We start from the raw sequence: 26,998 nt of genomic DNA, 5'->3' as shown, positions 1-26,998 counted from the left end.
TATATTTCAGCAACCAACTGCTCCTGTTGTACATCTGTGTATCAAGGTGAATTATACCTGAGACTACATCTATGCTGTGAGAGCCTTCATATCCACTGGTGTGGATGTCTTACCCTCAGGGACCAGATGTTCATGAGGCCACCCACTCCTCCTGAAGCCAAAGCCAGACCATCAGGGCTAAAAGCCAATGTTTTTACTGGAGTGATGTGGCCCTTTAGCTGGAAAACGCACGTTGCTCCATCTTCTGACCATCTGGAAGACTGCAATACAAATATAATAATATTATGACATTACTAACTATTAGATACGGCACAATTAAAAGCACTGGACTTTGAAAAGTACCATTAATTTCGGCTTTGCTTCAATCTCCCACCATCCCTCTGAATCAGAGGAACAAGATTCTTGGAAGTCTGACACAAGCTGGGGAACAGTCCAGACTGAGACCAAACCACTCTGGCAGCATCTAAAAAATAAAGACATGCGACAGTTTATCTAAGTCAAGTAAATACTTTTTTGAAGTATTAATAACCTCAAAAAAGTAGCATTAAATGGAAAATCTGGAAAGCAAACCCATAGTTATTTAGTGTCATTTTGAAAAGATTACAACAGAAATTTTGACATTTAAAGCATGCTTTTTAGGGATCTGTCAAATGTCTGCTCTCTACATATTTACACTTTTCTAGTTAACGGTTTGTTCAGGAACCCAAGTTCAGTCACTTGGACCTAAGTCTGAAAACACGTCACTGCTGACAAACACATTGCTATAAGAAATAATGTTAATTTGATGTAATGTATGAAAGGAAACCTGACAGATAAACAGATACTCTTAAGGCATTTTGATTGTATGTTAAAGGCAATACATGATTCAAACCCAAGAAAACATGATTAGTTAACCCTGAGTCGTGTCAATATACTATAGGTTTTTATATTGGATCGTAAATGATAAAACATTTGAACTCCTTGCATACTTTGCACCTTGATAGTGATAGTCTTATGAAGTGACCTACATGGCAAGCATGCTGAGGGGCTTCGGGCCTCGTCCAGGCAAGTTGCACCAAGCTATACCATTAACTATGGAGGGTTGTCTCAGGCTCTGCAGGCAGCGCCAGCCAGACCCTGGTTCTGAGTGGGCATCTGGACTCGCCCAAAGCTTCACTGTCTCTTCTTTGGCACAGGTCAGCAGGATTTGACCGGTATGACTCCATTTCATACTAGTAATAGACTCCTGGGGGGTTGGAAAAAACAGATTCAGTTTTAGAAGCAAAACTAATTGTAAATCCATGTATTTTAGACAAAACCAGGCATTTTAGTTATTCCCTACCTTGTGCGCATCAATGACCACAATGGCTCCTTTTTCTAGGGGCGCTTTGGATCCAATCAGCAGCTTACCATCTGCGTAGCCTACAGCAAAAGGCTTATCTTCACTGTACCAGGCTATGTGCATTACTGCCACTGAGAAGAGGACACTTGACTTCAGTTTCAAATCCAACACAGAAAACATCTAACAACCTGTATGTTTTTCCTCACAAAGCCCAGTCAAATAACTAAATTATGACATGCAGTGGGTCAAAATTATACTTTTTCACCCTACTGAAGTACCGAATCAATCTTATTACCCTCCACATACCATCTTTTCTGTAACAGTGCTCCAACTCAGTGCGATGCATGCTAGAGGTATCTAGAACCTCAATGAGACCAAGGGATCCATCCATCCGGCCAATTAGCAGCATGTCTGTTGATTCTCCGCCCCATAAAGACTCTGGTTCTTCTTCAGGCCAAGCCAGGGCTGACACCCAGTGGGGCTGCACATCTAAAAGGCCTTTACCACCTAAAGTGAAGAGGAGAGGGAATGTTGCTGTTCCCCCTATCATTGTATTTTATTAAAAACATGTTTACACATTCCAAAATCCATCTAAATTTTTCCATGTTTCCATCCCCCATTCCTTTCCATTAAGGAATGGGGCTTGATGTTACCATCCAACATTGCCCAAGGAAAAGGGTAATTCACATTTGCTTCTGCAGTACAAGGCACTTTCACTTTGTGACTTCAGAGAAAATGTGTTCTTGAATGCGAACGCAATGTGGTCTTTTATCCTGGACATGACTAGAAGTAGCTAAGGACAGATGGTATGTGCTGCAGGCTGTGCAGTGGGAGACATGAAATGATAATTGGACCATTCTCAGGGCATATTAATTTTTAATGGAGGCTATAAAACCCAAACACCATGTTATTCGCTTTTGTGGCCTAAATAAACTGTTTCACACTGAAGCAGCTCAACACATTTAAAGTTTATAATTACCATACTGATACCCTATGAATGAATAAAAAAGAACCCCAGAGGAGCTAAAATGTTGTTTACCATTAACTTGCCAGATGTTGACCATTTTCTCCATAGCAGAGGCTAAATATTTTCCAGTTACACTCCAAGACAAAGGAGATAAGCCAAAATCTGTGGGTGATCCCAAACCTGGCATCCCCTCCTCTGAAGAGCCATCGCTGATGAGAAAAACAAGCAAGGAAATTCTTTAGCCACATTGAGGGACTTGAAAAAAGCCAAACATATCATCTTAAACAGTCTTTTACAACTTTAGATAGTTGTTCAGCATAAATATTAGCAGATATGTCAACCATTTGACAGAATAACAGGCACCATTTAACTTGATATTACATGCATTAGCAGGACTATCAGCCAAATCTCTTTTGATGGGTGCAAGGTGTCAAGTCCTCCAAATAGTTGTAGAAATTTTAAGAAGTATTCTAAAGATCATTTAACTTGTATAGATACACATGAGTAATGTTGGCTATATAAAAAAAGTTAGTGATTTTCAGAACAAAACATTATCCATCAAATATTCTAAATTAACTCATCGTTAAACTTTTATGATCAAATAAATATTATTGTAATCCCAAGCATAATTTCCCAGGACAAATTGTAACTTCTCTGACTTAAAAACTGCTTAGGTATACCTATAAATCCATCAGCAGTTTCTTATGCCATTTTTGCTGAAAATAGATAAGATATTGACTGTAGTATCCAGAATTAAATCATAAGCAATGTAATTTCAATGTACCTATTGTTTATTTGTTTTTTTCATTATGAAAGGACTGCTTGTTGAACAAAAAGCATACTGGAGTCACATAGCAAAGAGAGCCTAGTCTTGGATCATCTGCTACAGTGAAACACAATATTTATAACTTAATGTTTTCTTTAGCATATTGATGTTTATGGAGGGAGAATACTCAGTTGCCTTACTCCTTATTGAAGATGCAGGTCTGTTGGAGGGTGTATTGACTCTTGGTTACATTCCAGACTCTGACTGTCCCATCATTGCCACTAGTAGCTAACAGTCCTTTCTTACTGCACCAGCCACAAGTGAGAACCTGAATGGAACCGAGAGTGTTTATTGAAATATGAACCCTTACACTGAAGTCTTTTTAAGATCAGAGTGAGAGATCATTCCTGATCCGTGTGTGGACCCACCCTGCTCTGATGAGCCTCCAACTTGATAAAAGAGCACTTTCGCAGGTCCCCTGCCATGTCGGCAAAGGTCTGCGGCCGGCTCTGATTGTTGTCACGATCATGGGCGGCCAGTGTGCGAACAAGCTGCTGAGCGGCCCACTGGCGGTGCTGTGAGGAAAGCCTGGATGATAAGCAGCAGGCCGCCAGAGCATTGGCCAACTCCAGAGGGCCTACAGCGGAAGGATTATGGGAAGGATGGGCATATAAATGCGCAATTAGACCTGCTCGACATGGAACAGAAGATGACAAAGTAGTCTGGTGAGTGAGAGAAGATACACAAAATTAAGACACACAGAATATACAGCAAAACTGAAAAATGACCCAAGTGACAATGAAAAATGATGCAAGACTTCCAACAAACATGAGTGAAAGTTTCAGTCAGATTTGATGAATTACGACATCACTAGAAAAATTACACGATGCAAAATTTTCAAAATGAGATGATAATGATCATAATACAATGTGTTGATCATAAGCGTGTTCAATAGCATTTAATAGAGATAACACGGTCGCATAAGACAAATGTTGAATTGTCTGCTGTGTTTTGACTTCATTCAAGTAATGGAAAAAACATCATTCAACATTTTACAGATATGATTGAACTGTACTTTTTAGAACCCGTTCCATGCTTTAAGTTAAGCAACAGCTCCAGATAAGATAACATGAAAAGGAAAAAATTAGTAGGCAATTGCTAATACAAGGTTCTACATACCTCTCTTCTCCATATCAGCTTTGTCATAAGTAGGTCTGAGTCTAGCCCCTTTATCTGCCAGCAAGGCCACAAGGGCCTGTGTAACCACAAAATTGGGTGAGGTGATAAGTTTATTCTCCTCTGCCACACCACGCAGGAAGCTGGGCAGGAACTTCCTCTGGACAGGGTCATCTACTGTGGTAAGATTCATGCCTGTGGCTGCGGAGATCAGGTTCTGGAATTCAGAGTCAAAAGTATCAGAAATGATGGCAGCTTAAGGTGAATTAGGAACCGAGTGGGTTGAGATTTGCACATACATATCTTATTGTTACAACAGTGTCTTTACATAGTGCATATACTTTTGCCTTATATTTTCACTCACAAAACAGCTTCACCCTGTTTTAGACTTTTAACAAATGAAGATTCAACACGCCTCCTCACTCCTTTCCATGAGAATTCTACATTAAGACTGAAAAGCAGGAACAACTACAGTCTTTATATGGTCAAACACTTAATACTGTGTCTTATGATATATTTCATTATAATATTTAAATGTTAGATGTTGATATTAGTCATGGGAACAAAATACCAAGGTACATGTTTTAAAGAAGTACCATAGGATCTCTTCAGACAGCTCTGAACACTGGGTTTCAAATGTAATCAGAGGAAATCCAGTTTTGAATGTTTTCAAACTGGGACCATTCTATTGCATCTGTCATGTCTTGGAACACTGGCCCATTAACTCTTGTTATCACTAAGCAAACACAGGAGAAGAAAGCTCTGTGATGTAATTTTGAGCATCACAATCATTGCAAGATGTCAAGAGTAGAGTAATTTGTAATTTGTTGATGTCATGAGTTGAGTGATTTGAGCAGAGTAATTTGATGCCTTTGGTTGGATAACTATTGTTAAGTCCAGAAGAGCCCGAATATTGTATCTTCTTGTCCCCCTTGTGCCTGTCCCTGAGCTATTAGTCGACTTACTTGGATAGATGCACATATCAAGTTATTATCATAACTAACTGAAAAAGGGCATCTTAAGAGAATGTGGCAGCACTGAAATGTCACATACCTGAGTACAGAGTTGCACCAGGAGTTTAGCAGCATTGGGACTGTTGGAGGCCAAGCAGCCCACAGCTGTGCTGAGGTAGGCCAGGCAGGAGATGGGTTTGCTCGCCTTTGCTGCGCCACGGGGTCTTTCAGCATGGCCAGAGCCTGCTGTCGGACTGGTGGAAAGGCCAGCTCGGCCCGCTGCGGCCAAGCACATCAGCCTGACCAGAGTCCTGATGTCAGTCAAACCCAGAGATTCCAGTCCTGCTGCAAGACTGCAGCTCGAGCCGCTGGGTTACAGGGACAGTTAAAAAATGAAAAATCAAGTGATCTAATAATGTGACAGCTATGATACAGTAATAGTTCAATGTTTCTTAGGATATTAATAAAATCATCTAATATTAATTACATAATATTGGGAAACATTAAATTTAATGTAGAATTTTTTTTGCTAAACATGCAAATTATACCAGCAAACTTGACATAATTTTTGCAAAAATCTACTTATAAAATCAGATAGAAATAAAAATCAGCAATAAATTGGGAATGCCATGTCTTTCCTCTAAACATTTGTAAAAGGCAGGCATTTATGACAATCATTTAAATAAAATAATAAAGCCACTCCTCATAATGCTAGAGGCACATTAGTTGTGTAACTGATGTGATTTTTCACATCTATGCTTATTCTGTGACATTTATCGATATTAGGAATAAAAAAAGACATTCATCATGAGCTTCATTCATATCCCATATCGCCCTCTTGTTGTATTTCAGACTATACAATGCCATATCATTGGTTTCTGGCCAATTCTTCTGAACATGTTTATCTAATGGAGACAAAACACTAATTGGAAAGGAGTTTTAAATCATGGACATAAAGTCTACCTGACGGAAAGCAGGGAAAGGGCTCTCATCACCATGGTCCTGGCCAGCAGCACCTGAGCTGCAGCTGTCACCCTCCTCAGCGCCATCACACGGTCATGTGGGTTCTGCAGGGCTGCTGCCTGCTCCCCAAGGGTCACCCTGCCTGAAGAGGTCTTATCCACAGAGGTCTGACAGCCTGAAAATAACCACACAGTGTTTAGTGCCAATTCCCACAATAAGGGGATGATGGCTGAACCCCCCAAATGTCTATGATGTAGATTCCGATATTAAGAAGTGTTGTTCTGTACAGCTTCTAATTTCTCCATTTCAAAATTTAGAATGGGGCAAGTCAATTTTTGGGGCTGATACTGACATTAGGGAGTTTAAAAAAATAAATAAATAAAATAAAATAGTTGTAGTACGTAAATAGTTATAGTACTTGTCAACAGCCTTTTTAGAAACTTGCACTTTTATTTAATCCTCACCTATCTGCAACAGTGTCTCCTCCATGCTGTTCGTGGCTGTAACCATAGCGACAGAGGCTCCTAGTGGGTCACTGTCTGGGAACTGGACAGCTTCAGGGACAATCCTGCGCTCATTCAGACCCAATGGGCCTGCCAGAAGTTCAAACTCCTCCTCCCCTGTCAACTTCTCATCTTCGTCAACATCTAGCATGTCCCAGTCCTCTGTAAGGGGACAGACAAACACATGATTACCACAAAATTTTAAATAAATCATATCGCATATAAAAGTTGAGCAACGATTAAATTATATCATACCTTCATACACACTGTCCTGCTTTCCAAGGAGATCAGGAGCTTGTCCCTTATATCTGATTTTTGACAAGGAAAAAGAATAAGGAAGGTTTTAATACTTTAATACTTTAACTTTTAAATGTGTGAAAACATTTTACATTACAGGATTAAATTGCACATAAAACCCCAGACAGAAAAAAAGTCCAAAACCAGCAAGAATTGCCTGGCAAACAGAAGCAGAAAAACAAAATCACATCAAAATTAGGTAAAATGGTAAACCTGAGTAATTTTGATCCATTTCATTCTTCATATTTTCATTTTTAACGTAATTTCAAATTTCTCTAAACACAGATGTTGTGATATTTTTCCAAACAAGGGACCAGATATTAAAGTGAAGGGTAAGAACATTAATTTACAGTATATTTCATAAACTACAGTCGTACCTCTCCACAATGGGGACTTTGGCCTTGCTTTTGATGGCCAAGTACTTCTCCCTGCAGGCACCACAGAGCAGGTAATACGGGTTTCCACTGCCACACTCCCCGCCAAACCAGCCGTCCACATAGGAGCCATTACTGCGGTAGCCTTGCCGATTTGCGCTGCGGCCGCATCCTGGGTGGCTTTTCTTCATGTGCTGATTAAAGTTGGCCACATTGGCTTCACACAGTTCACACACAACCACTTCATCTCGATCGTCTGTCTCACAGACATGCTGCGAATGAAGAACCCCAAGACAAGCACAGGCACAAAGTTAGGAAATCAATCACGCATCAGAGAATAGTCTTTACTTTTTTATTATACAAGTAAATGGCAGCTTTGTCTTAATGAAATCCTTTTCCTTCCAACAATCAGAATAATCACACTGTTACCTCTCCCTTTTAGTTTTCCATGTCATGCCAGTTAGATAAAAGCAGTGGTGAGTTTTTCTCAACCCTGTCAGTATAGGTAGAATGTTAGCATGCACACAAGAGTTCACTGTGAGTGGCAGTGATGCAGCGCAAGCAAAGAGCAAGATGGTGATGGCAGCCCTTTGGCCATAGCAGAAAGTCACACACACCCATGTTGGCCAGTCCAGTACCTCCGGGATCCACATTCCCAGAATGTCGGTGTCACTGGCAAGGTCCTGGCCAAACATGGCCTCCATGGTCTCCTCATCCAGGTCCATCTCCAGCTCTTCATCCAGATTGAAGTCATATAGGGCACCTGGGTCTTGTTGTTGCTGGAGGGATGGGACCTCCCGACGCGACTGGCTGTGGTGGGCCTGCACTGAGCGGTAAAGTCCAGCTTAGAGGAAATATTAAAAGAAAAAAGTAAAGTTGGAAGTACATGCTACTTTCTATGGATTAGATATAACAAAAAGGAGAAGATGAAATAGCGGTATAAACTCACCTGCACGGGCTAACAGTGTGCGTGCAGCAAGGTCAAAGCGATGTTTCCTGCCTGTAGTAGAACGGCCTCTTAGAGCAGCACCACTGGAGGCTGCTGCACTATCCTGGTCCAGACCCTCAGGACTAAAATTCAAAAACATTCGTAGGTATCTATGTGAGAACTAACTACTTAACGCAAACGCCATGATGTTGACTGAGGTATGGGGGCATGTACCAGGTACATATAATGATAAATAAGCTTTTTTATTTTTCCTTTTTTTAACGGCTCTTTCTAGCATCATAGCAACCCAACTGTCTCTGATATTTAAATGTCAATGTCACAAATACAAAAAAAAAAAGTGAAATACATTAACATGCTATTAGGTTAGATAGAACACTTTCTTATCTCACTTTTTTCCCCTCAAGGTTTACTCAACTGTTCAATCCCCTAGGAATAATCAATGCTTGGAAAACATTTACTAGCTATAGACTCAGCCGTTTACAAATACATATGTATCATGTGCAACAAACAGATTAAACACTCTTGCCTATAATTTGGTGTTATTTAAAAGTAAATTCTGTACAAAGCTTGCTATTGTAAAGAAACCAAGAGAGAATATCCAATGTACCTCTCACTGAAGCCCTCCTCCATCTCTGAAGCCTCTGCACTAGCAATGTCTCCTGGCGAGCAGAGATACGAGCTCCTATCGAGAGACTTGCCTCCACCAGAGGCTGTTGCACCAGGACAAGGGGGGTCAGACATATCAGCTGCACTGCTGCCCCCTCTGACAAGAGGTTCATCATGCTCATCCTCTGTGCCTGGATGCTCTATCATCCACATGGCCAGCACTGTGATGTTCTGAGCGTCTGCTTCCCCTCGAGCACCTGGAAAAGACAGGAATGCTAGAGAGTATGTCATACTGCAATGATATCAAATTGACAGCCAATATTTTGGGTGGAACTCCTTCACTTCTATCTTTTAATATAGATGGTTTCAACCTTAAACTTCCTAAAGGTCATGAGCCTTCAGACAGCCATTATTCCTAAAGGTGGTTGAAGTAATCAGATAAGTATAACAATATATAACAAAAACATAGGCTTTTTTTTAATAACTTGAATTTTCCAAGACAAAGTGACTCAAAATGAGCAAATGAAACTAATGAAAACCAAAAGATATTCTAAAAAAAAAAAAAAAAAAAAAAAGCTACATTTTCAGGGAATCAATCCTTGGGAGTCTCAAGAGCCTATTTCGATTTACTGATAGTGACTGAAATGTATTTTTGACTTCAATTCTAAACCATTGCACCACATTGACACAGGTATTAATTGGGACTAGTTATTCATCCTATCAGTGTTTTTATCTTCTGTGTCTGAAAAAAAAGATCAAGCTGAAAGACAGCATCAGATCATTAGATGAAATGCAACTCTTAAAGCCTTTAGAAACTGACCAGTTGCCTCCAGAGCTTTGGTGATTTGACGCAGTGAGAAGCCCATCTCCAGCAGAGGAACAGCAATGGCAGGTGGGGGTGGAGATGTTGACAGTCTGCTGCTTGGATCTGAGAGAGCTAGAGCAACGATAATACATCAAGACTGGCTATCAACCTCTTCATCTCACTAACATTTGCCAAAATACTGTTTAGCTAATATGTGCAATGTAAACTGCAGTTTCATTTATTGCTACAACATGATTATTGATCTTTTTTAGTATTCTGAGCAGACAAGGACAATCAGAATGAATATTGGAAAATTCTGTATACCTGTAAACTGTGTATACTAGAGGTTGATTTTTTTTTTTTTTTTAAATCAACAATTACCTCCTCACTCCATGATAGTACTAATGTTGTGTCTGACTCAATAATATCCTACACAACGTACATATATAATTCTTGATATTGAACCATGTTGCCTGAGACATTTCCTTATCAAGACTAAGCTGCTTAAGACCCATGGAAAGTATAGTTTTGCCTAGGCATCTTTAATCAAACTATTACTGATCTATTCTTGCTGTCTTGCCAGAGTATTTTGATAATAACAACAATAACAATAATAATTGTTCCTTAGAAGTGCCTAAATGGGAAATGGCTTAGTTATTCAGCTTTCTGTAGAAGAATTGTGATTCACTGTTTAATATTGTTTCATCAATAATTCTTTAAAGTTGAATGAATTTACTGTGGCAAAGTTTGAAAATTCCAGGAGGAGTTGTTTTTGGCAAGAAAGGTTAATAACTGCACTGCCTACATGTACGGAGTATAAACTGGCTAAAGAGCACCAATGTACATTTCAGGAAAACAAAATGTTTTGCCAGCTTTTGTGACATTTCAGGGCAGGCTATTACCCTGGACAACAGCGATATTAACATGTCATTGTGGCATACTTACAGGTACCTGCTCTGTTTTGTGGTCTACTGGGCTGGGAGTCTGGGGAGGTGAGGCTCTGTCTGCGGCCAACCTCATCTGAAGGTGATGTTGGCAAAGATGACACTGGTGGCGTTTGTGCTCGACGTGTTGGAACTAGAGTGGTTGTTGGGTAGCTGGAGAACATTTGCCTGCCACAACACAGAGATATATCAAATATTCATCTCAAATACAATCATAAATGAAAAACAAGGTTAATCATTAACATCAGCCATTGCAACCATCTGTTCTGACCTGAGGAGGCTGAGGGGCATGACCCCTGGAGACTCTGAGGCAGGGACAGTCTCAGTGTCGGTGACAGGTGTAGTAGCAGTAGTGGTATCCTCTAGTGAGGAACTCATGAAGGAGGTGGTGCTGGAGGCTGAAGGACTGGTAGTGACTGGGGTTTGTGCCAGCTGCTCACCCTCTGTACCTTCCCCCTCCCCCTCTGGCTCACTTCTAACACCTGTGAAAAGACAGACAATTGTCAAAAAAAAACAAATAAGAGATCGTTGGAAGATACACCCATATAAATTCTTCTATCATTCAAACAAGTTTACACAATAACTTTGATAAATGTCTCAGCAAAAATGAAAAAATTATCGCAATGCTGATATTTCATTTTATGAAACACCTAACACATTTAGCAACATCGGAAATGTCATTGGAATAAAAAACTGCACTGAACAGTTAAGGGCTATATTTCGAATAAAATATTTTCTCACAAGGCTTTGACTTTCCCACACTGGGCTCCTCCAGCAGGCCATTGACCACTAGCTTGTATATCATAGACTGAGCCCTCTCTAAGTCCGCCAGTCCCAAGGCTCTCTTAATGGGCGAGCGCATCACTGCCCGTTTCACCATATGCCGCATGAGAAACTGTAGAGCCGCCCGCATCTCCACCTCCTCTTGGCAAACTGGTGAGGTAGCCGCTGTGCTCCCACTGGAGCTGGCATTCAGATCGGCATTGTGACCACTGGGTGCTGCTTCTGGTAAAACCTTGACGGTCAAAGAGATGACAGTGTAGATCCAACGTTATTATTCGTTTACGTCCAACGTTATCATTTTTGTACTAGCACGCAATTCCCGTGTGGTTGTTTTACAATCAAATACAATAGTTTTATTGACATTTAAAAATTATGGCTATAAAAGAACTAAGAATGTGTCGGTATAATTGTGTGAAGTTAATATTTTGATCTAATACCTTCGGTATAAGGAGAAGCTCAGCATATTTGCTGCAGCTGAGCAGCACACTGAGAGTCTTCATGGCTCCCAGGTAAAGGTAGGACAACTGCACAGCATGAATTTCAGACTGGGTAGCAATAAAAGAGGGATAGGGCTCATGGCTGCGGGGGCCATGCTCGTGGCCCTTCTTTCTGTTGCCCTCAGCAGGAATGTGAGGAGTGGGAGAAAAAAGGGCCTCATTCCCACTTCCTCCAGCACTAGCCACAGAGGAAATCTCACTTTCTGACTTTGAGTTGGGGGCCACGTGTGCTTTGACCTCATCAAGACTGTGGGACACACGCATGTCAGACGTTGCTGTGTTTGGTGCTGCTCCAGGAGCAGATCCAACATTGTCCTTTGCTTCAGTCCGGTTAAACCCCTCGTTGTCTGCCTTCTCTTCGCTGCTGGTGGGTTCATGTCCAGTAGAGGCTGCATTGCGATGCTTCTTCTCGTGGCGGCGAGCACTGAGCTTGGCAGCTGTTTCCTCATGGATACTGGTAAGGTAGGTGAGATCCAGCAGCAGGGAGGCTGTGAGGCCACGGAATCGTGCCACATCAAAGGGCAATGGCTCACAGGGTTCCAGGTTGTACAGTGGAGTGTCACTAGGTGACCAAAAAGTTGGGAAGCTTTAATAGAAGTGAGTGGAGAGTGAAAAAGAGACAAAGGAAAGGAAACACAAAGTGAGGGAAGGGGCAGGAGAGACAGAGCACAGCATGCATTGCAAGAGACAAAAAAAGCAATGTATGGGTAAGGCAAAAAAAAATTCTGCTTAATGGTAGAAATGTTCGTGCAAAGAGCAATGGATTAAAAATTATGCACAAGGGTACGTTAATAACGCATATGAAAACACATCACCTAAGCAAGGGAGAACAAAAAAAGATGATTAAGAAGCAAGGGGTTTGTGCATGTAAGGAAAGTGAAGACACGCACTGAGAAACATTTAGAAATTATATTCAGATCCATTTTTATAAGTCATGTTGTGATTTACCTGATTACCTTCACAAAAGTATATTGCACATGTACCATGGAAAAAACTGTTGTATGGCTGACTAAAATGTTCTAAAACAGTTGACAAAAAATCTTTATCAGTCAGAACAGTGAAAATGTCTTATAAGGTTGTAGACCACGATCACTTCAGAATTGTCAACAGTGAATAATCACTGTGACAGATATGCAACAAAGATAACATGCATCTAAAATACCATCAGTATCCTCTTATAGACAAGCACTGTTTGATTCCAGGAAAATCCTGCCAGATCTTATAACAATGTTGCCCAGTTTAAAATATCCATCCAGCAGAAATTGTATATTTCAGCATCAGAGCAGCTGGAAAATTAAAGTTAACATCATAAATTAATTCTGGAAGTTGCAGAGGTTTTGTTACAACACCTGCACGAGATGTTATGACAGTTTTGGTGTCATGATCACACTGGCTCAACTGACAACAGATAGACTTTGGACTAGAGCGCTGCTGGATAAAGAAAATCTGATATCAAATCTGCTTGACACTGACCTTTCCTATCAGACATTCAACCCAACTCGCATAAGTGATGTCAGGTTTTCATCAACATTTGGAAGGAGCCTAAACATTGATTCACTGATCTGATTAACTTAACTCACTATTTACATTCAGTTGAGGCTATCTGCTAATGAGTATATATATTCCTCTCTTTATTTTAATGTTCCTATCAGACATATCATCTGGCTTTTTGAAAAACTCGTGGCATGACTTGAAAAGATCCAATGCTACATAGCACTGCTGCATTTAAACTTATGAAGCACTGAGAAAAAAATGCCACCTGATTCTACATGTATCCACTCCTCACTGTGAACAACAAAAAAAAAAAAAAAATTGGCACAGAAAGTGATAAAAATAGAGTTAAAAGAACACGATTTCAAGTACCTGATGGTGATCTCAGCCTCGTCCCACTGCACCTTTGCGGAGGTACTGCCTTCCTTCACCACCCCTAACATGGTAGCATGCCGTCCCGTCTGTTTGTGCACACACCGCCCACCTACACGCAGGCCAGCATCAGCACCTCCAATGACTGCAAGGACTGGCCACACTTCTGTGCAGAGAGTTCTTAGGTGGTGTTCTGACAGCTCCCCTAAGCCATGCTGCCGTCCATGCCGTCCTCTCTCCTCCTCCGTCCTTACGGGTGTCTCCTGGCTCTCTCGGTGGGCGTCGTGTTCCTCGCGGCTCTGCACTGATCGGCTTTTCTTCAGCCTCTGAACGCCACAACTGCTAGAAGCGTTGGCTGACTCCCTGAAACAAGGCTTGATCTTTTGAAGACGTTCAATCATGGTCTTGTTGATGCGGTGTTTCCAGTCATCTGTGCGATGCAAAATACGGATCAGCTGTGTGGTGGCCTCAGCTAGGACAGTGGCCATCGGGCTACAAACTGGATCTCCAGGTAAAAGGTCCCGAGGTGTGCCCCGCATCTGCATGTCACAGATCTTAACCTAGGAAGGATAAGTAAAACAAAGCCTTTCTTAAAAAATTGCTAGCACATCAGAAGAACACACACAAAAGCTAGTCCAACATTGATCGCTTCTTACAATAAAACATAGAGAGAACATATTTTTGGCACTGACACACTAAAACTACTGGATAGACTTGCCTCTGAGAGCATCTCTATCTCATTCATTATCAATGCTAATTAGGCTGATTGGATTGATGTTCAACTCCTGTTGATGCTAACATATGCGTGACTCACAGAGATGAGCCAGTCAAACCCACTCCGGGAAAAAATGCCTCACCTTTTCTCCTGGGTTACTGCTATAGAACATCACACAGGGATAGAGTTCTGTAGCATCCACATCCTCAAAGGCTAACTTGGGCTCCTATGAAAAATCAAGTAAAAACATATCTGTAATGCTTATTCTATGGGCTGTCTCTATTACTGCGATTTTCAAAACTGTACAGTTTGACAGCAGTGTAGGGTACTCAACTAAAAATGACCATATGGGTGCAGTCATATGTCAAAATTTTAACTGACAATTATTAAATTAAATTAATTTGTGTCAAAGACTTTGTGAAGGTGGTATAAGTACAGTAAACGTTAAGAGAACTTGATAATGAGTACATTCAGTCAAACAATGATGACTGTTTGGGGTTCGGCTATTGTGTTCTTTCCATTTAAAACAACCCTTTTTATGCAGGCCAAATATTCACAAAAACAAAAGCAAAACTATCACTACATAAAAGCAACTTATATTTCATGCTATATTGAATGAGACAAACGTATATTGCCCCCCCCCCCGTCTCTCACCTCTCCATTCTTTCCAAATGAAATAGTTCTGGCCTCCATATCCAACACACAGGTGATGAAGTCTCCCTGGGTGAAGCTGCTGAGTGTCAGTGTTTGCTCACCATTATGATATAGGTTGCCACTGTAAGCACGGTACAACCACATATCTGACGTGGTACGATGGTTGAAATCATGCACGGGCCATCGGGACACACCCACACACGTACCCTCGTTACCTCTGTTCTCCTTCACAATGTAAAACTAAAAACAAACAAAATATTTTGCAATGGTTGCATATTAGCAAAAAGGTGGTTGTTTAAAACACTGACAAAAACACATGCGTTGGCTAAAACAGAATTCTCATATGCATAATATGGACTGAATAAACATTAACTATTAAACTGAAAATGTAATGAGAAATGTAACAAGAAATGTAATGTGATTTCTTGTTCATTTTTAGAAATTCTGCTATTTATCTTTAAGATGGAACAGCAGGCTCTGGACCTAATTATACAAAAACATTTAACCATAAAATGATTTCTCAATTTAAGGCAATCCATCTTTTATGAAATACATAGATTTAGGATGTTGTTCACATTTGCGGTTCATTTCATTGCAATTTTATCATTTAAAATGCCATTTGTTATTATTTTGCAGAAAAATAAATACTGATGCATATAATCGTCCTACGGGCAAGCAATAATAAGTCTGAGCTTCAGATTTTTTTCTGAATCATAATTCCAGCCAGACATTGTAATGTTCGTCATGTGTCACTTGAAAAATCTAAACCACACCTGAATTTTAAAGTGAATAACTCTGGCTCAATGATACTATTATTTTGTCACAAGAAGATTGGATTTGGTAACATTTTACCTTCCACTGGTAGCATCCGGAGGAGATACCAGTGGAGGCCAGGCCATAGCCTTTACCCCCACTCCCATGAGTCAGACCCTGTCCATTCTCCACCACACAACACTGAGCCTTCTCTGGGTCAAAGGACACTTCCTGAATGGGAAGGTTCTCATCCTCCTCCTCTGCCTCTCCCTACAGATTGAAAACAAACTCTCAATCCCAAAACAAGTAGGGATATGTCAGAATCAATCGGGGAAAGAATAATGATTGGTAATTTACCTGGAGTTTGAGTTCCTGGACCTTTTCTTTAATTTGGACTGAATGCTTGGCTTGAGCGATGGGAGCCTCCCACATACAGTCAGACAGCAGAGAAAACAATCGCTCGACGACCTGAATGACAAACTCACAAACTCAGACTGACGTTGCTGGGTCTGGTAAAAGCATCCAAACCCAAGAAAATTCTAAAACCCAGTATCATTTGGATTATCTATACAATGGACTTTTAGTTTGTGTTGAATTTGGCCAACAGGGGTGTTTTATCCATAAAAAGAAAAATTTTCCCATGAACATTTATACCACAATCATAAAATGAAGGTATGTTTGGTGACTTAAACTCTTTGTTGTTTACGTGTCAGAAGACCAAGTGCAACTGTTTTCCTTGTAAAAGAACTGCCTTCAATCATTTATTGGGTCTAACTACAGCAAAAATTCCACATTACCAAAGCAAACTTGAATGCTGAATTTGTGAAGATAGTAACATAATAACAAAGGAGAACACCATTAAGAGAACCGGTATGGGTGATTTATGTTTGCCTAAGTTTTGGTAAATTATCATAACACATTTCTATGTGGGTTCTCAGTCATCCAGGGTCAAGTTAATCATTGTCAAATGTTTTGTGGCCCCTGGACTAGATTTTTCTCTGGAAGACATTTCATCTCCCACCTGAGAAGTTTTTCAGCTCTACGGGATCATGGGGAGTTTTCAATGTCAACACAGATCTGCTGGATCACTGTGTTTGTTAACTGTGAAAAGCCCTCGAGGATGTGAGATGAAATCTCTTCATTTGACAACGATAATTGGAATACTTGACTAAAATGTTAGTGTTAGCCATCAGATTTGTTGCAATTAAAAATACAGAATGTGCCAAGTACAAGATTATTGTGTTAAGAAATTTCAAAAACCCACCTGAGTCATTTGATCATCCTCCATATTAGCCTCTCCAGCAGGAAGGACAGCCTCAAGTACGTGAAGAGCTAAAAGACGTGTTCTCAAGTTCCCCACCAGAGGGACCCCTAGAATTACCAGAAATCAAATGTTTGAGTCTTATCTGAGTTTTCATTTTAACATAAAACCACTGCTCACATGGTATTAATGAGCTAGAAGCACCTGAGCAGCATTTCTGTGCAGCAATGTTGAGCAGCACTTCAGTCCATTTGGGGGAAGCCATTTTGGACTGGATGGCTTTGGAAGACACGACTCTCCTGAGAAAGACAAGAAAGTCTCCCAGGTGGAGCTCAGCTGTGTGCTGCTTACGAAGCAAAGCTGGAAAAGCCAAAAAAAAAAAGAAAAAATGACCACATGACTGACTATTATTTTGCCTCTCACATTGTAATTCTGTGTGAAGTAGACAATATATTTTTAATCGCTCAGCTATTTTCATGCAAATTTGCATTATTCCCCAAATTCTAAAAAATTAAATATAAAGCGTATGGGAGAGGGAGACAATTCGGTAAGAAAGACAAGACTTCTGGCAAAACAATAGAAAAAAATGTTCCCTGAAAACCCTTTAAATTAATTTCCTTGATTTCTTGATCATGTGATATCTCCACATTCACATAAATATATGTGCATGCATATACTGAGCATATATATGCCTACTACTGAGCATATACACCCACATATGTGTATATATGTGGGTGTATATAAATGCACACATACATACATATATACACACACACACACACACATGTATATACTGTACATACATACATGTGTATGTATACACACACACACAAACATAAATACATACATACATGTGTGCATATATATTCATATATGTATACACACACACACACACATATATATATATATGATCAGTATATGTATGCATATACTGTGTATATATATGTATGTGTGAGTGTGGATATATCACATGATCAAGAAATCAAAGAAATTCTTTTTAGGGGTTTTAGGGAACATATTTTTTCAATAATTTTGCCTTAAGTCTTGTCTTTCCTACCGAGTTGTCTCCTGTACACACGCATACACACACGCACACGCACACAATATATTTGAGTTTTGACAAAATTTGGGCTAAAGTTTTGTTGGGAAAATGTGAACATTTCTCATCATTCAATGATATTTGTTTCTGAGGACACTAAATGTAATAACTTAAGCAATATAGACACCAATTGTCAAGTCATTAAATTGAACAACTCCTTCCATTCATTACCTCTGAAATCTTTCTTTTCAGGATCTGAGCCGTCCTTCTGTTTATCTTCTTGCTCTTTTCCAGATGATACCAGACTTACTCCTGCCTGGGAAAGCAGGTTCTTTAACTGGCTGCATAGAAGGTCCAGCAGCGATTGGACAACCTTTGGACTCAGCTTGTCTGCATAAGTCCTACAAACCACAGAGGAGTCACAGCTGTTAATACATCTTTTCTTTCTTAGGTTCTCCATTTGGTCTCAAAACCACCTGAGTCTCTTACCCAGTGCTGATGGCCAGTATCTGCAGCAGCCGTGTGGACGCCACCTTGAGGGCAGTGCTGAGCTGGGACACTCCTTGTTTTTGCAGAAGCTGAAGAGGCTGTCCCAGCATGGTCTCTGTGCCACATAGCTGGGACAGGACATTGAGTAGCCCACTAGAAATGGCCAAGGAGACATCCACAGGCTGGTAACGCACACTCAGTGCAAACACAGTCACCAGTAGGAGGCGTTGCTGGGCTTCTAAGATGGAGAAAGAAGGCAGAGATGACAGAATTCAGTAAGGACCTGAAAGAATTGCCTGGATGAGAGAACGTTTTGCCCATTAAAGCTGTTTTGAATATTCCCCTCATGTCTCTATATGGGGCCATTTCTAAAAGTCCCAGGGTAGCAAGAAATCTAATCTAATTGATTGTGATGATGTCAAATCCTATATTTGGAATGAAAACATGTAATTGTGATAAATATTTTTGAAATTATACCTATGTGGTGCTTGTTTGCCTGTAATGCTCTTTCCAGGGTCACCGATAGTTGCTGATAGATCTTATGAACAGCTGTTTGGATTTCCATCTGGAGGCTCCGTTTTGCTGCCTTTACACCATCCTTCAAAAAACATGGGTCATACAGGGCAATTGAATACTTTGTAAATACAATTTCTTAATGGTCTATATATATTATACCCGAGGTTTACAATGCAAATGTCTAGAAAGGTATAACAACAGCTACCTCTGAAAGTGCGAAAATTGTACCTGATAATGATGCAGCTGCACACTCTCTCTTTTCAGCCCTCCAGTACCCACAGTGCCAAGGCCAAAACAACCAGCCAGGAACTGCAACCTGACAGAGGTGAGCAGGGAGGATGACTGGAAGGACCTGCTGGCTCGATCCACATTTCCTGGTTGGCAACCCTTCTCCTCCATACCAGAGATCAACACAACAATCTGATGGAGAGCTTCCAATCGTAGCTGCAGAAATAAACCATGCTGCTGGTCAGGTAGATATTGACAGGCTAACAAGTTTAGCTGTTGAACACAATTCTTACAATTGTTTGAGTTATATTAATGTAATGCTAACCTAAAAAAAAACAAAACAAAGAAAAAAAAACACCTACTAACTTCAATTGCTCAGCATTCATTAATTTTTTAACACAATGGTTTTGTAACCCTGGCTCCTCGGTGCAGCAATGTGTACAGGCAGGCTGTATCTGTTGACACTTTTATGGAGCACATGGGGCATTCTTCTCATGTACAAATTTCTGTTAAATGTATATCCTTATGTCTATACTTATACATTCTTTTATTCTTTCTTGTATGTTTTGTGCCTGTGTGTTCAGAGCTTTTGCAGAACCCTTGCTTGCCTTAAAAATGCTTTTTTGTGATACAACAACAAAAACATTCAAACATTAAGTCTGATGGTGTTACTTTGTTATAAATAATAACACCCAATACCTATGGTTGCAACTGTATATATTGGCCTCGCCCTATCATGACACAAAAATATGACCTGTCCACAGGCAGTCAAAAAATAATTGCTCAATCCTATAAAGTTTTATTACATAAAACATGTATCTGCTAATATGTCCCTGTTTATTACACAGAATGTAAATTTGTGTGGCATAACTTTATTAGCAGACAGTTTGGATTATCTGCTACTAAGCAAACATCTGCTGATGATTATTTTAAAAAATGCTTATGTAATCTGTGAATCTACAGCCATGAACACCTCAAGCAAATCTTTGATCACGTTTACAAGAGTTACCTGTGTCTTGGGATCCTAATATATCCCCTTAGGAAGATGATATATTACAAAAGCTGAATGAAGCTAAGCAATAGAAGTAACTAGGCGTTTTTGTTGCAACCATATGCATTGTATATAAGAGTTCCTAAACTACCGGTTCTATTAAGGCAAGACTGATCCTCACTGTTGAACTGCTTGACATTTCTCATCCTCCCTCATCTACAGAGGGTTGTTTTATTTCAAATCAAACTTGCAAACAGAATCAATAGGGAGCCAAATGTGGCTTACTTTTCAAACAGTTCTTTTAAGGTCAAGAATAAAAGTCCAAGATATAGTAGGGATAGATGATGTAGGAACAAAACAATACCACAAAATTTAGAAGCCCCTTGTCTAATATTGACATACATTTATTTTGCATAAGGGAAAAAACAGATTCGTATTTCAGTTCTTGCATTTGGCTTGACAACAAATCCCTGAAGAGTCTTGATGGGTCTCTTACCTCAGCTCTACTTTGCTGTTGCTCCATGGCTAGGATAGTGGCCTGTGGGCTGGTGGACATGTTTTCTTCTGGCTCCTTGAAGGCTGGAGCTAGACCCACATCACCACTGATAAAGCTGACCATGTTGTCTATAAGAGCATGGATTCCCATAGAGCGGCTCAGGTCCAAGTCCGACTCTTCATATGAGTATGTGGAGTTGTAGCTCCGTTGGCAACTCAGCTTGGCCCGGAACCATGAATCAGCCAGGGAGTCTGGAGAACTGTGAAGCATACCTAGGTAAAGTGGGACAGAGGTATTTCAGACCCACAAATGTATACTATCAGTTTTTGATGGATGGACCATGTTGCTATTATGCACCTAAAGAGCTAGCAATGCATTATTACTCCAGAGTTCACCAAATGACCTAATGCAGGTTCTTCATGCTGCAACAAGCCTTTACCAACAATTAAGAGTTCAACTCCAATGGGTACATTGAATTTCCAGTGTCCACTGAGGGGAAAATGCTGCAGTTGAGATGTGGAATGGTAATCAGGACTGATTTTTCCACATAACTGACAACAGTGAAGTCACATTGTCAGAGCTTATGATTTCTGTGCTATCCCAACTGGTAATTCCATGAAATTATTCAGCGTGAAAAACCCAGTTTTTCAGGAGGAATGAGTCATCATTTTGCAGAGTCACAAACATCCCAAGCAGAATGAAATTGTGCTTTTTCCTTTCTTCAAAAGTTCTTTTTGTCATAAATGCATTTTCAGTCTAATCAGACAGATGATGAAGTTGCTGGCCCTCATCATGTGAGATGAATAGCAGTCATGGAGATATGGGCTATCAAAAGAAAAAACATGCCATCGTTTACTTGCTTGGAGCTCCTTCTGTGTTTGGGGCTCAACTGCCCCAAAAGAAGCAAATAAACTATCCACACAGGAGTGAAAGACAGAGAGATAAAAGTAGCATATGAAAGATAAACCTGCATTATCCTTGCTTCAAACTTAACAACATTTTTGTAAAAATTTTTACCTCTCTTTTTGTGGGAGAAGGCCAAGTCCAAGTCAACATTTCTCCTTCCACTCTGAAAGAAGAAACACAAACCTTTACGTACATTTCATGGTTAATCTCATTATCTGAGATTGAACAATCACTTTAAGTATTAGACGCCTATATCCCGTCACTGTTATTCAGTCAGTGTTATTCAGGCTACAACTTTAATTCAAAATATCCTAATTACTGTAAAATCTCTTGCTTACTTTCTCTAAGAGGTTTTAGCTCTTTTCCGGGAGGCTTTAGTTTCAACAGACCGGATAGTTAAAAAGTAATAAAGGTTGAAAAGGTTGACCCTGAAGAAGACATGTTACACACGAACTCACTCAGTCACTGTTAAAGAGTCATCAACACCTTAAGGGAAAGGTGGGACAAGGTCACCCAAGTGAGGGCATGAACGGGAGATATTTGGATCATTACTGGAATTGTTAGGGCCATGACAGTCGAAATGTATATCGGTCCTGAACTGCATTGGAAGCCCTTTTCAGTCCAATGGACAAGTGGCAACTATCTTGAGGGTCACCCTAGTATCTAAATGTCTGAAATTCCCATTCAGTAGAACTGAAGAGGGCTTTTGGTTGTCAAGCATTCAAGATATTAAACAAGCCAATTTCCCACCACAAATTTTTTTCAGTGGCTATATGACCCATTCACATTCACCACCTCCATGACTCATCTCTCCCTGCCATGATGGAAATATTGAGAATCTTCTAGGATATTTAAAACAAAGACATGTCTTATCTTTTGTGACTTCAATCACTTAGCAAAGGTGTATTAATCTCCACTGCCAATACATTGTGCAGAGAATTTTCCACAATTTTGAGAATGGTTGGTTAAAAATAGGGAGCCACACATTTTGTGTTCCTCCAACAATTAAAGTGTTACTGAGAAATGTGGGAGAAGAAACTGATAACGTCTGAGAAGTAAATGTTTCAATAGGGATTGGGCTATTTTGCTAGGAAAGGTACGTTAAAAGAAGCTAAATAAAAAGCAGAGGTTAATATTTTGGATACTCCCCGATTTTTTCCCCAAAACCGGAGGCAATCATAACTAAAAAAACCCTAAATTTCAATTCAGTGGATAGAGAAATCATAAGAAGTTTGTCTAATGAAAAGAATGACAGCAAGTCTTGAAATGAAAATGACCATTCTTTACAAAGGTGCTCCTTAATCATTCCATACTGAAATAATCAACACCGAGAAGCATGTGGTATCAAAGATATTATACCTTTGATTCTGAAGACTTAGTCCTCAGTGATGGCCCTGTGTTTATTTTTAAGTTGTATGTCCTTCTGTTTTTTGGAAATATAAATAAAACTCACCCTCATCAATTAAAAAAAAAAAAAACATTTTTGTCATTTGTATTTCATAAAAAGAAAATTCTGGAGCTATCCCCAAAAGAAATCTTATAAAATGCACCAGAACTTGTATCAACAATTCAAGAGAAAATAAACACCAATTTAGTCGATTTTATTTCTTATCATTACCAAGTAAAAACAGTTACAACACATTAATATAATGTCATGTTTGTAGGCTTCATCTGCATAAAATTGGTTATAATAAGACAGATCAGCCAGGCTCTGGTCTATTGAGCTGAAAACTGTTTGATTCTAGCCATCAGCCAATCCATCAGTGTATCCTGAAGAAAAACATGTATAAAAACAAGAGGCATTGAGTGGGTGTGCGTGCACATGTGCTGTACCAGAGTGTAACCCTCCTCATCTGACTCTGGCTGGGAGAGGTCTGACTCACTCCTGGATTTCATCAGCTTGTAGCTGGGGCTGCTCTGCACGGAGCGGCTCTCTGCACTAAGGCTCTCACTCCTATGGATACAAACAGCGTTAGAATGTTTATACAAACCATTTACAGATGTAGATTTAACACAAAAACACTTAAATTGGACTACTGTTATACTAATCCTGCTTGTGAGTCCAATATAAACAGTAAGCAAACACTCCACTATAAAACAGAAGAGGGTAATAACTAGTGCACTTGTCTGTTTGGCTCTGAATGATGAAAAGTAATATCACAAATTGTTACCTTATCAAAATATCAGTGGGCCAATTTTAGTCAACACTTGCCTTTAATGCCTCTGAGCATAAATGTAAAATGTTGTCCTTTCTCACTGGAAGAAAATTGATCAGCTTGGGTCATCTACATTTCTAACTGGACCAAGGTCATTAAGACATTGACATTCACTAGAGGTGTCAACAAAGTTTAACTTTAACTGAGATAGTGACGACAGCTGGCTTAAGTCAGGTTGTTGGCTGGCCAAAATTAAAAATACAAAAGATTACATTGATATCCTTTGACATTTTTGGCTTTCAGTTCAATGTTGAACTATAACAACAACCTGAGTTTTACATCCAACTAATATGTGATATCTGTTCAACTTTAAGCTGCTTTCTAAGGTCAACATTACTTCTTGACTTTCATATTAGACAGGCATTTTTCTGGTTTAAAACTGACGTAAATACAACTGCTTGTAGCAGATATTCAAGCATTTGTTAAGCTAAATGTAAACTTTTAAAGGCTGATCATAGATAAGTAATGTGAGAAATACACATATAAATATATTCAGTTAAAAACTAACTGGGCCACTTTACAGAATAGAGCTTTTAAGGAGTGGGTAGACATTGGATAATTATGTTGTTGAAAGTACTTTTGTAAATACGATGTACAGAATATAAGCTACAAAAATCCAGTACTTATTGGGCTATACAACAACACCTTATAATATAACTGGCCCATTCTGCCCCAGGCACAACTCACAGCTAACTAAAATTTCCAAACTTTGCCTCGGCTCCTGTACGGAAGCCACCCACATATGTTTAGTAGGTTATGAGCAGGTGATCATTATCAGGGCCAGAAGGAGTAAAGTATATTTCCATGTTTCTCCAGATGTTTGGGAGATCAAGTCTCAAGGCTCCCCCTTATTCCTGAGATGGTCATTTTACAGTGTCATCTGCATATTTATGGATTTTACCAAATAATACAGGCTTGCCTGTTTCCCTATCATGGGTGTTTACTGTAGGGCAAAAAAAAGTATTTAGTTAGCCACCAATTGTGCAAGTTCTCCCACTTAAAAAGATGAGTAACACCTGTAATTTTCATCATAGGTACACTTCAACAATAAGAGACAGAAGGAGCTAAAAAAAAAAAACTCACTCTGAGAGGAAAAAAATAAATAAATAATAAACCACTGTCTGATTTAAAAAAAAAAAAAGCAAATTATGGTGAAAAATAAGTATTTGGTCAATAACAAACATTCATCTCAATACTTTGTTATATACCCTTTGTTGGCAATGACAGAGGTCAAATGTTTCCTGGAAGTCTTCACAAGATTTTCACACTGCTGCTGGTATTTTGACCCACTTCCCCAGCTCTACTGGAGCAGGGATGTTTTGGGGCTGTCGCTGGGCAACACAGACTTACAACTCCCTCCAAAGATTTGCTGAGGGGTTGAGATCTGGAGACTGGCTAGGCCACTCCAGGACCTTGAAATGGTTCTTACGAAGCCATTCTTTTGTTGCCCTGTCTGTGTGTTTGGGATCATTGTTATGCTCAAAGACCCAGCCACATTTCATCTTCAATGCCCTTGCTGATGGAAGGAGGTTTTCACTCCAAATCTCACGATACATGGCCCCATTCATTCTTTCCTTTATACAGATCAGTCATCCTGGTCTCTTTGCAGAAAACAGCCCCAAAGTATAATGTTTCCACCCCCATGCTTCACTGTAGGTATGGTGTTATTTGGATGCAACTCAGCATTCTCTCTCCTCCAAACACAACAAGGTGAGTTTTTACCAAAAAGGACTATTTTGGTTTTACCAGATGGGCCTGGACATAGACTGGCTTAAGCAGAGAGAGATGTCTGGCACAGCAGGATTTGAGTCCCTGGCAGCATTGTGTGTTGCTAATGGTAGTCTTTATTACTTTGGTCCCAGCTTTCTGCAGGTCATTCACTAGGTTGCTCCCGTATGGTTCTGGGATTTTTGCTCACCGTTCTAGTGATCATTTTGACCCCACAGGGTGAGACTTTGTGCGGAGCCCCAGATTGAGGAAGATTATCAGTTGTCTTGTATGTATTCCATGTTCTAATAATTGCTCCCATAGTGATCTCTTCACACCATGCTGCATTTGTATTGCAGATTCTGTCTTCCCAGCCTGGTGCAGGACTACAGTTTTGTTTCTGAAGTCCTTTAACAGCTCTTTGGTCATGGCCACTGCAGATTTTAGAGTATGACTGTTTGAGCTTGACAGTTGTCTTTTCTACTGATAACCAGGTCAAACAGGCGCCATTAATACAGGTTGTGTGTGGAGGACAGATGCGCCTCTTAAAGAAGAACTTGCAGGTCTGTGAGAGCCAGAAAACCTGCTCATTTGTAGGTGACCAAATACTTACTTTAACCGAGGAATTTACCAAGTAATTCATTAAAATCCTGCAATGTGATTTCCTGGATTCTTTCCCCCAAATCTGTCTCTCATAGTTGAAGTGTACCTATGATGAAAATCACAGGCCTCTCTCATCTTTTTAGTGGGAGAACTTGCACAATTGGTGGCTGACTAAATACTTTTTTGCCCTACTATACAGTATTTTCCTTCATTATTTTGATAGGTTTCAAAAATTCGAGGTCATACAAAAGAACCAAAAATATTCCACTGTCACATAGGCATAAAAAAACAAACAAAAAAAAAACAATCTGTGCCACTCCATATCAAATTGCAAATGAATCTCAAAGGGGTCAGATCATTGAGTACTGTTCTCTGGGAGTCTAACTTTTTTAAGTTAACTGGTCCAGACGACCGTTAAAGTCCAAAATCATGTCAATCTGACTAAATACTTACTATCCTTTAGCAATATATGGTGTAACTTGTGAATATTACAATTACTGTAATTGTTACTTTCTCGAATCTGCCACAGCAAAGAATGAGTAGCAGCACAGAAAACAAAAAAGAAAGGGCAAAAAGCTTAGAAATGAATTCACTTCAGCAAAATCTCAAAGTTATTTCTTGGAATTCACATATTTTTTGCAAAAGGACATACTCCTA

At 39.8% G+C, this 26,998-nt stretch overlaps 1 protein-coding gene across 10 annotated transcripts in view; it reads right to left on the bottom strand.

The window, feature by feature from the left end:
* herc1 (HECT and RLD domain containing E3 ubiquitin protein ligase family member 1) overlaps nt 1–26,998 on the bottom strand; it is a 67,917-nt gene that overhangs the window by 19,472 nt on the left and 21,447 nt on the right. For 2 of the 10 annotated variants that reach the window (XM_086143861.1, XM_086143866.1), the window contains exons 24-59: nt 23,649–23,769; nt 21,927–21,978; nt 20,910–21,181; nt 19,423–19,638; nt 19,156–19,276; nt 18,679–18,916; nt 18,421–18,590; nt 17,355–17,510; nt 17,154–17,260; nt 16,247–16,357; nt 15,989–16,159; nt 15,137–15,376; nt 14,625–14,708; nt 13,768–14,327; nt 11,845–12,490; nt 11,366–11,639; nt 10,896–11,106; nt 10,626–10,792; nt 9,696–9,812; nt 8,877–9,132; nt 8,270–8,391; nt 7,938–8,164; nt 7,324–7,592; nt 6,905–6,957; nt 6,611–6,811; nt 6,147–6,321; nt 5,284–5,551; nt 4,234–4,447; nt 3,483–3,742; nt 3,255–3,382; nt 2,361–2,497; nt 1,628–1,864; nt 1,322–1,452; nt 1,008–1,225; nt 343–463; nt 114–260 (exon numbers count right to left, since the gene is read on the bottom strand). In XM_086143861.1, coding sequence (XP_085999987.1) covers nt 114–260; nt 343–463; nt 1,008–1,225; nt 1,322–1,452; nt 1,628–1,864; nt 2,361–2,497; nt 3,255–3,382; nt 3,483–3,742; nt 4,234–4,447; nt 5,284–5,551; nt 6,147–6,321; nt 6,611–6,811; nt 6,905–6,957; nt 7,324–7,592; nt 7,938–8,164; nt 8,270–8,391; nt 8,877–9,132; nt 9,696–9,812; nt 10,626–10,792; nt 10,896–11,106; nt 11,366–11,639; nt 11,845–12,490; nt 13,768–14,327; nt 14,625–14,708; nt 15,137–15,376; nt 15,989–16,159; nt 16,247–16,357; nt 17,154–17,260; nt 17,355–17,510; nt 18,421–18,590; nt 18,679–18,916; nt 19,156–19,276; nt 19,423–19,638; nt 20,910–21,181; nt 21,927–21,978; nt 23,649–23,769 — 7,198 coding nt within the window. The remainder of the gene's footprint in view (nt 1–113; nt 261–342; nt 464–1,007; nt 1,226–1,321; nt 1,453–1,627; nt 1,865–2,360; nt 2,498–3,254; nt 3,383–3,482; nt 3,743–4,233; nt 4,448–5,283; nt 5,552–6,146; nt 6,322–6,610; nt 6,812–6,904; nt 6,958–7,323; nt 7,593–7,937; nt 8,165–8,269; nt 8,392–8,876; nt 9,133–9,695; nt 9,813–10,625; nt 10,793–10,895; nt 11,107–11,365; nt 11,640–11,844; nt 12,491–13,767; nt 14,328–14,624; nt 14,709–15,136; nt 15,377–15,988; nt 16,160–16,246; nt 16,358–17,153; nt 17,261–17,354; nt 17,511–18,420; nt 18,591–18,678; nt 18,917–19,155; nt 19,277–19,422; nt 19,639–20,909; nt 21,182–21,926; nt 21,979–23,648; nt 23,770–26,998) is intronic. The other 8 variants (XM_086143864.1, XM_086143863.1, XM_086143862.1 and 5 more) reach the window with 8 other exon arrangements.

This window comes from Fistularia commersonii, chromosome 3 (assembly GCF_037954325.1).
Source record: "Fistularia commersonii isolate RoL2024-O1a breed Wild chromosome 3, RoL_Fcom_v1.0, whole genome shotgun sequence".
NCBI lineage: Eukaryota > Metazoa > Chordata > Actinopteri > Syngnathiformes > Fistulariidae > Fistularia > Fistularia commersonii.
The sequence above is the reverse complement of the archived record's forward strand: the minus strand, read 5'-3'. Positions and strand labels throughout refer to the sequence as shown.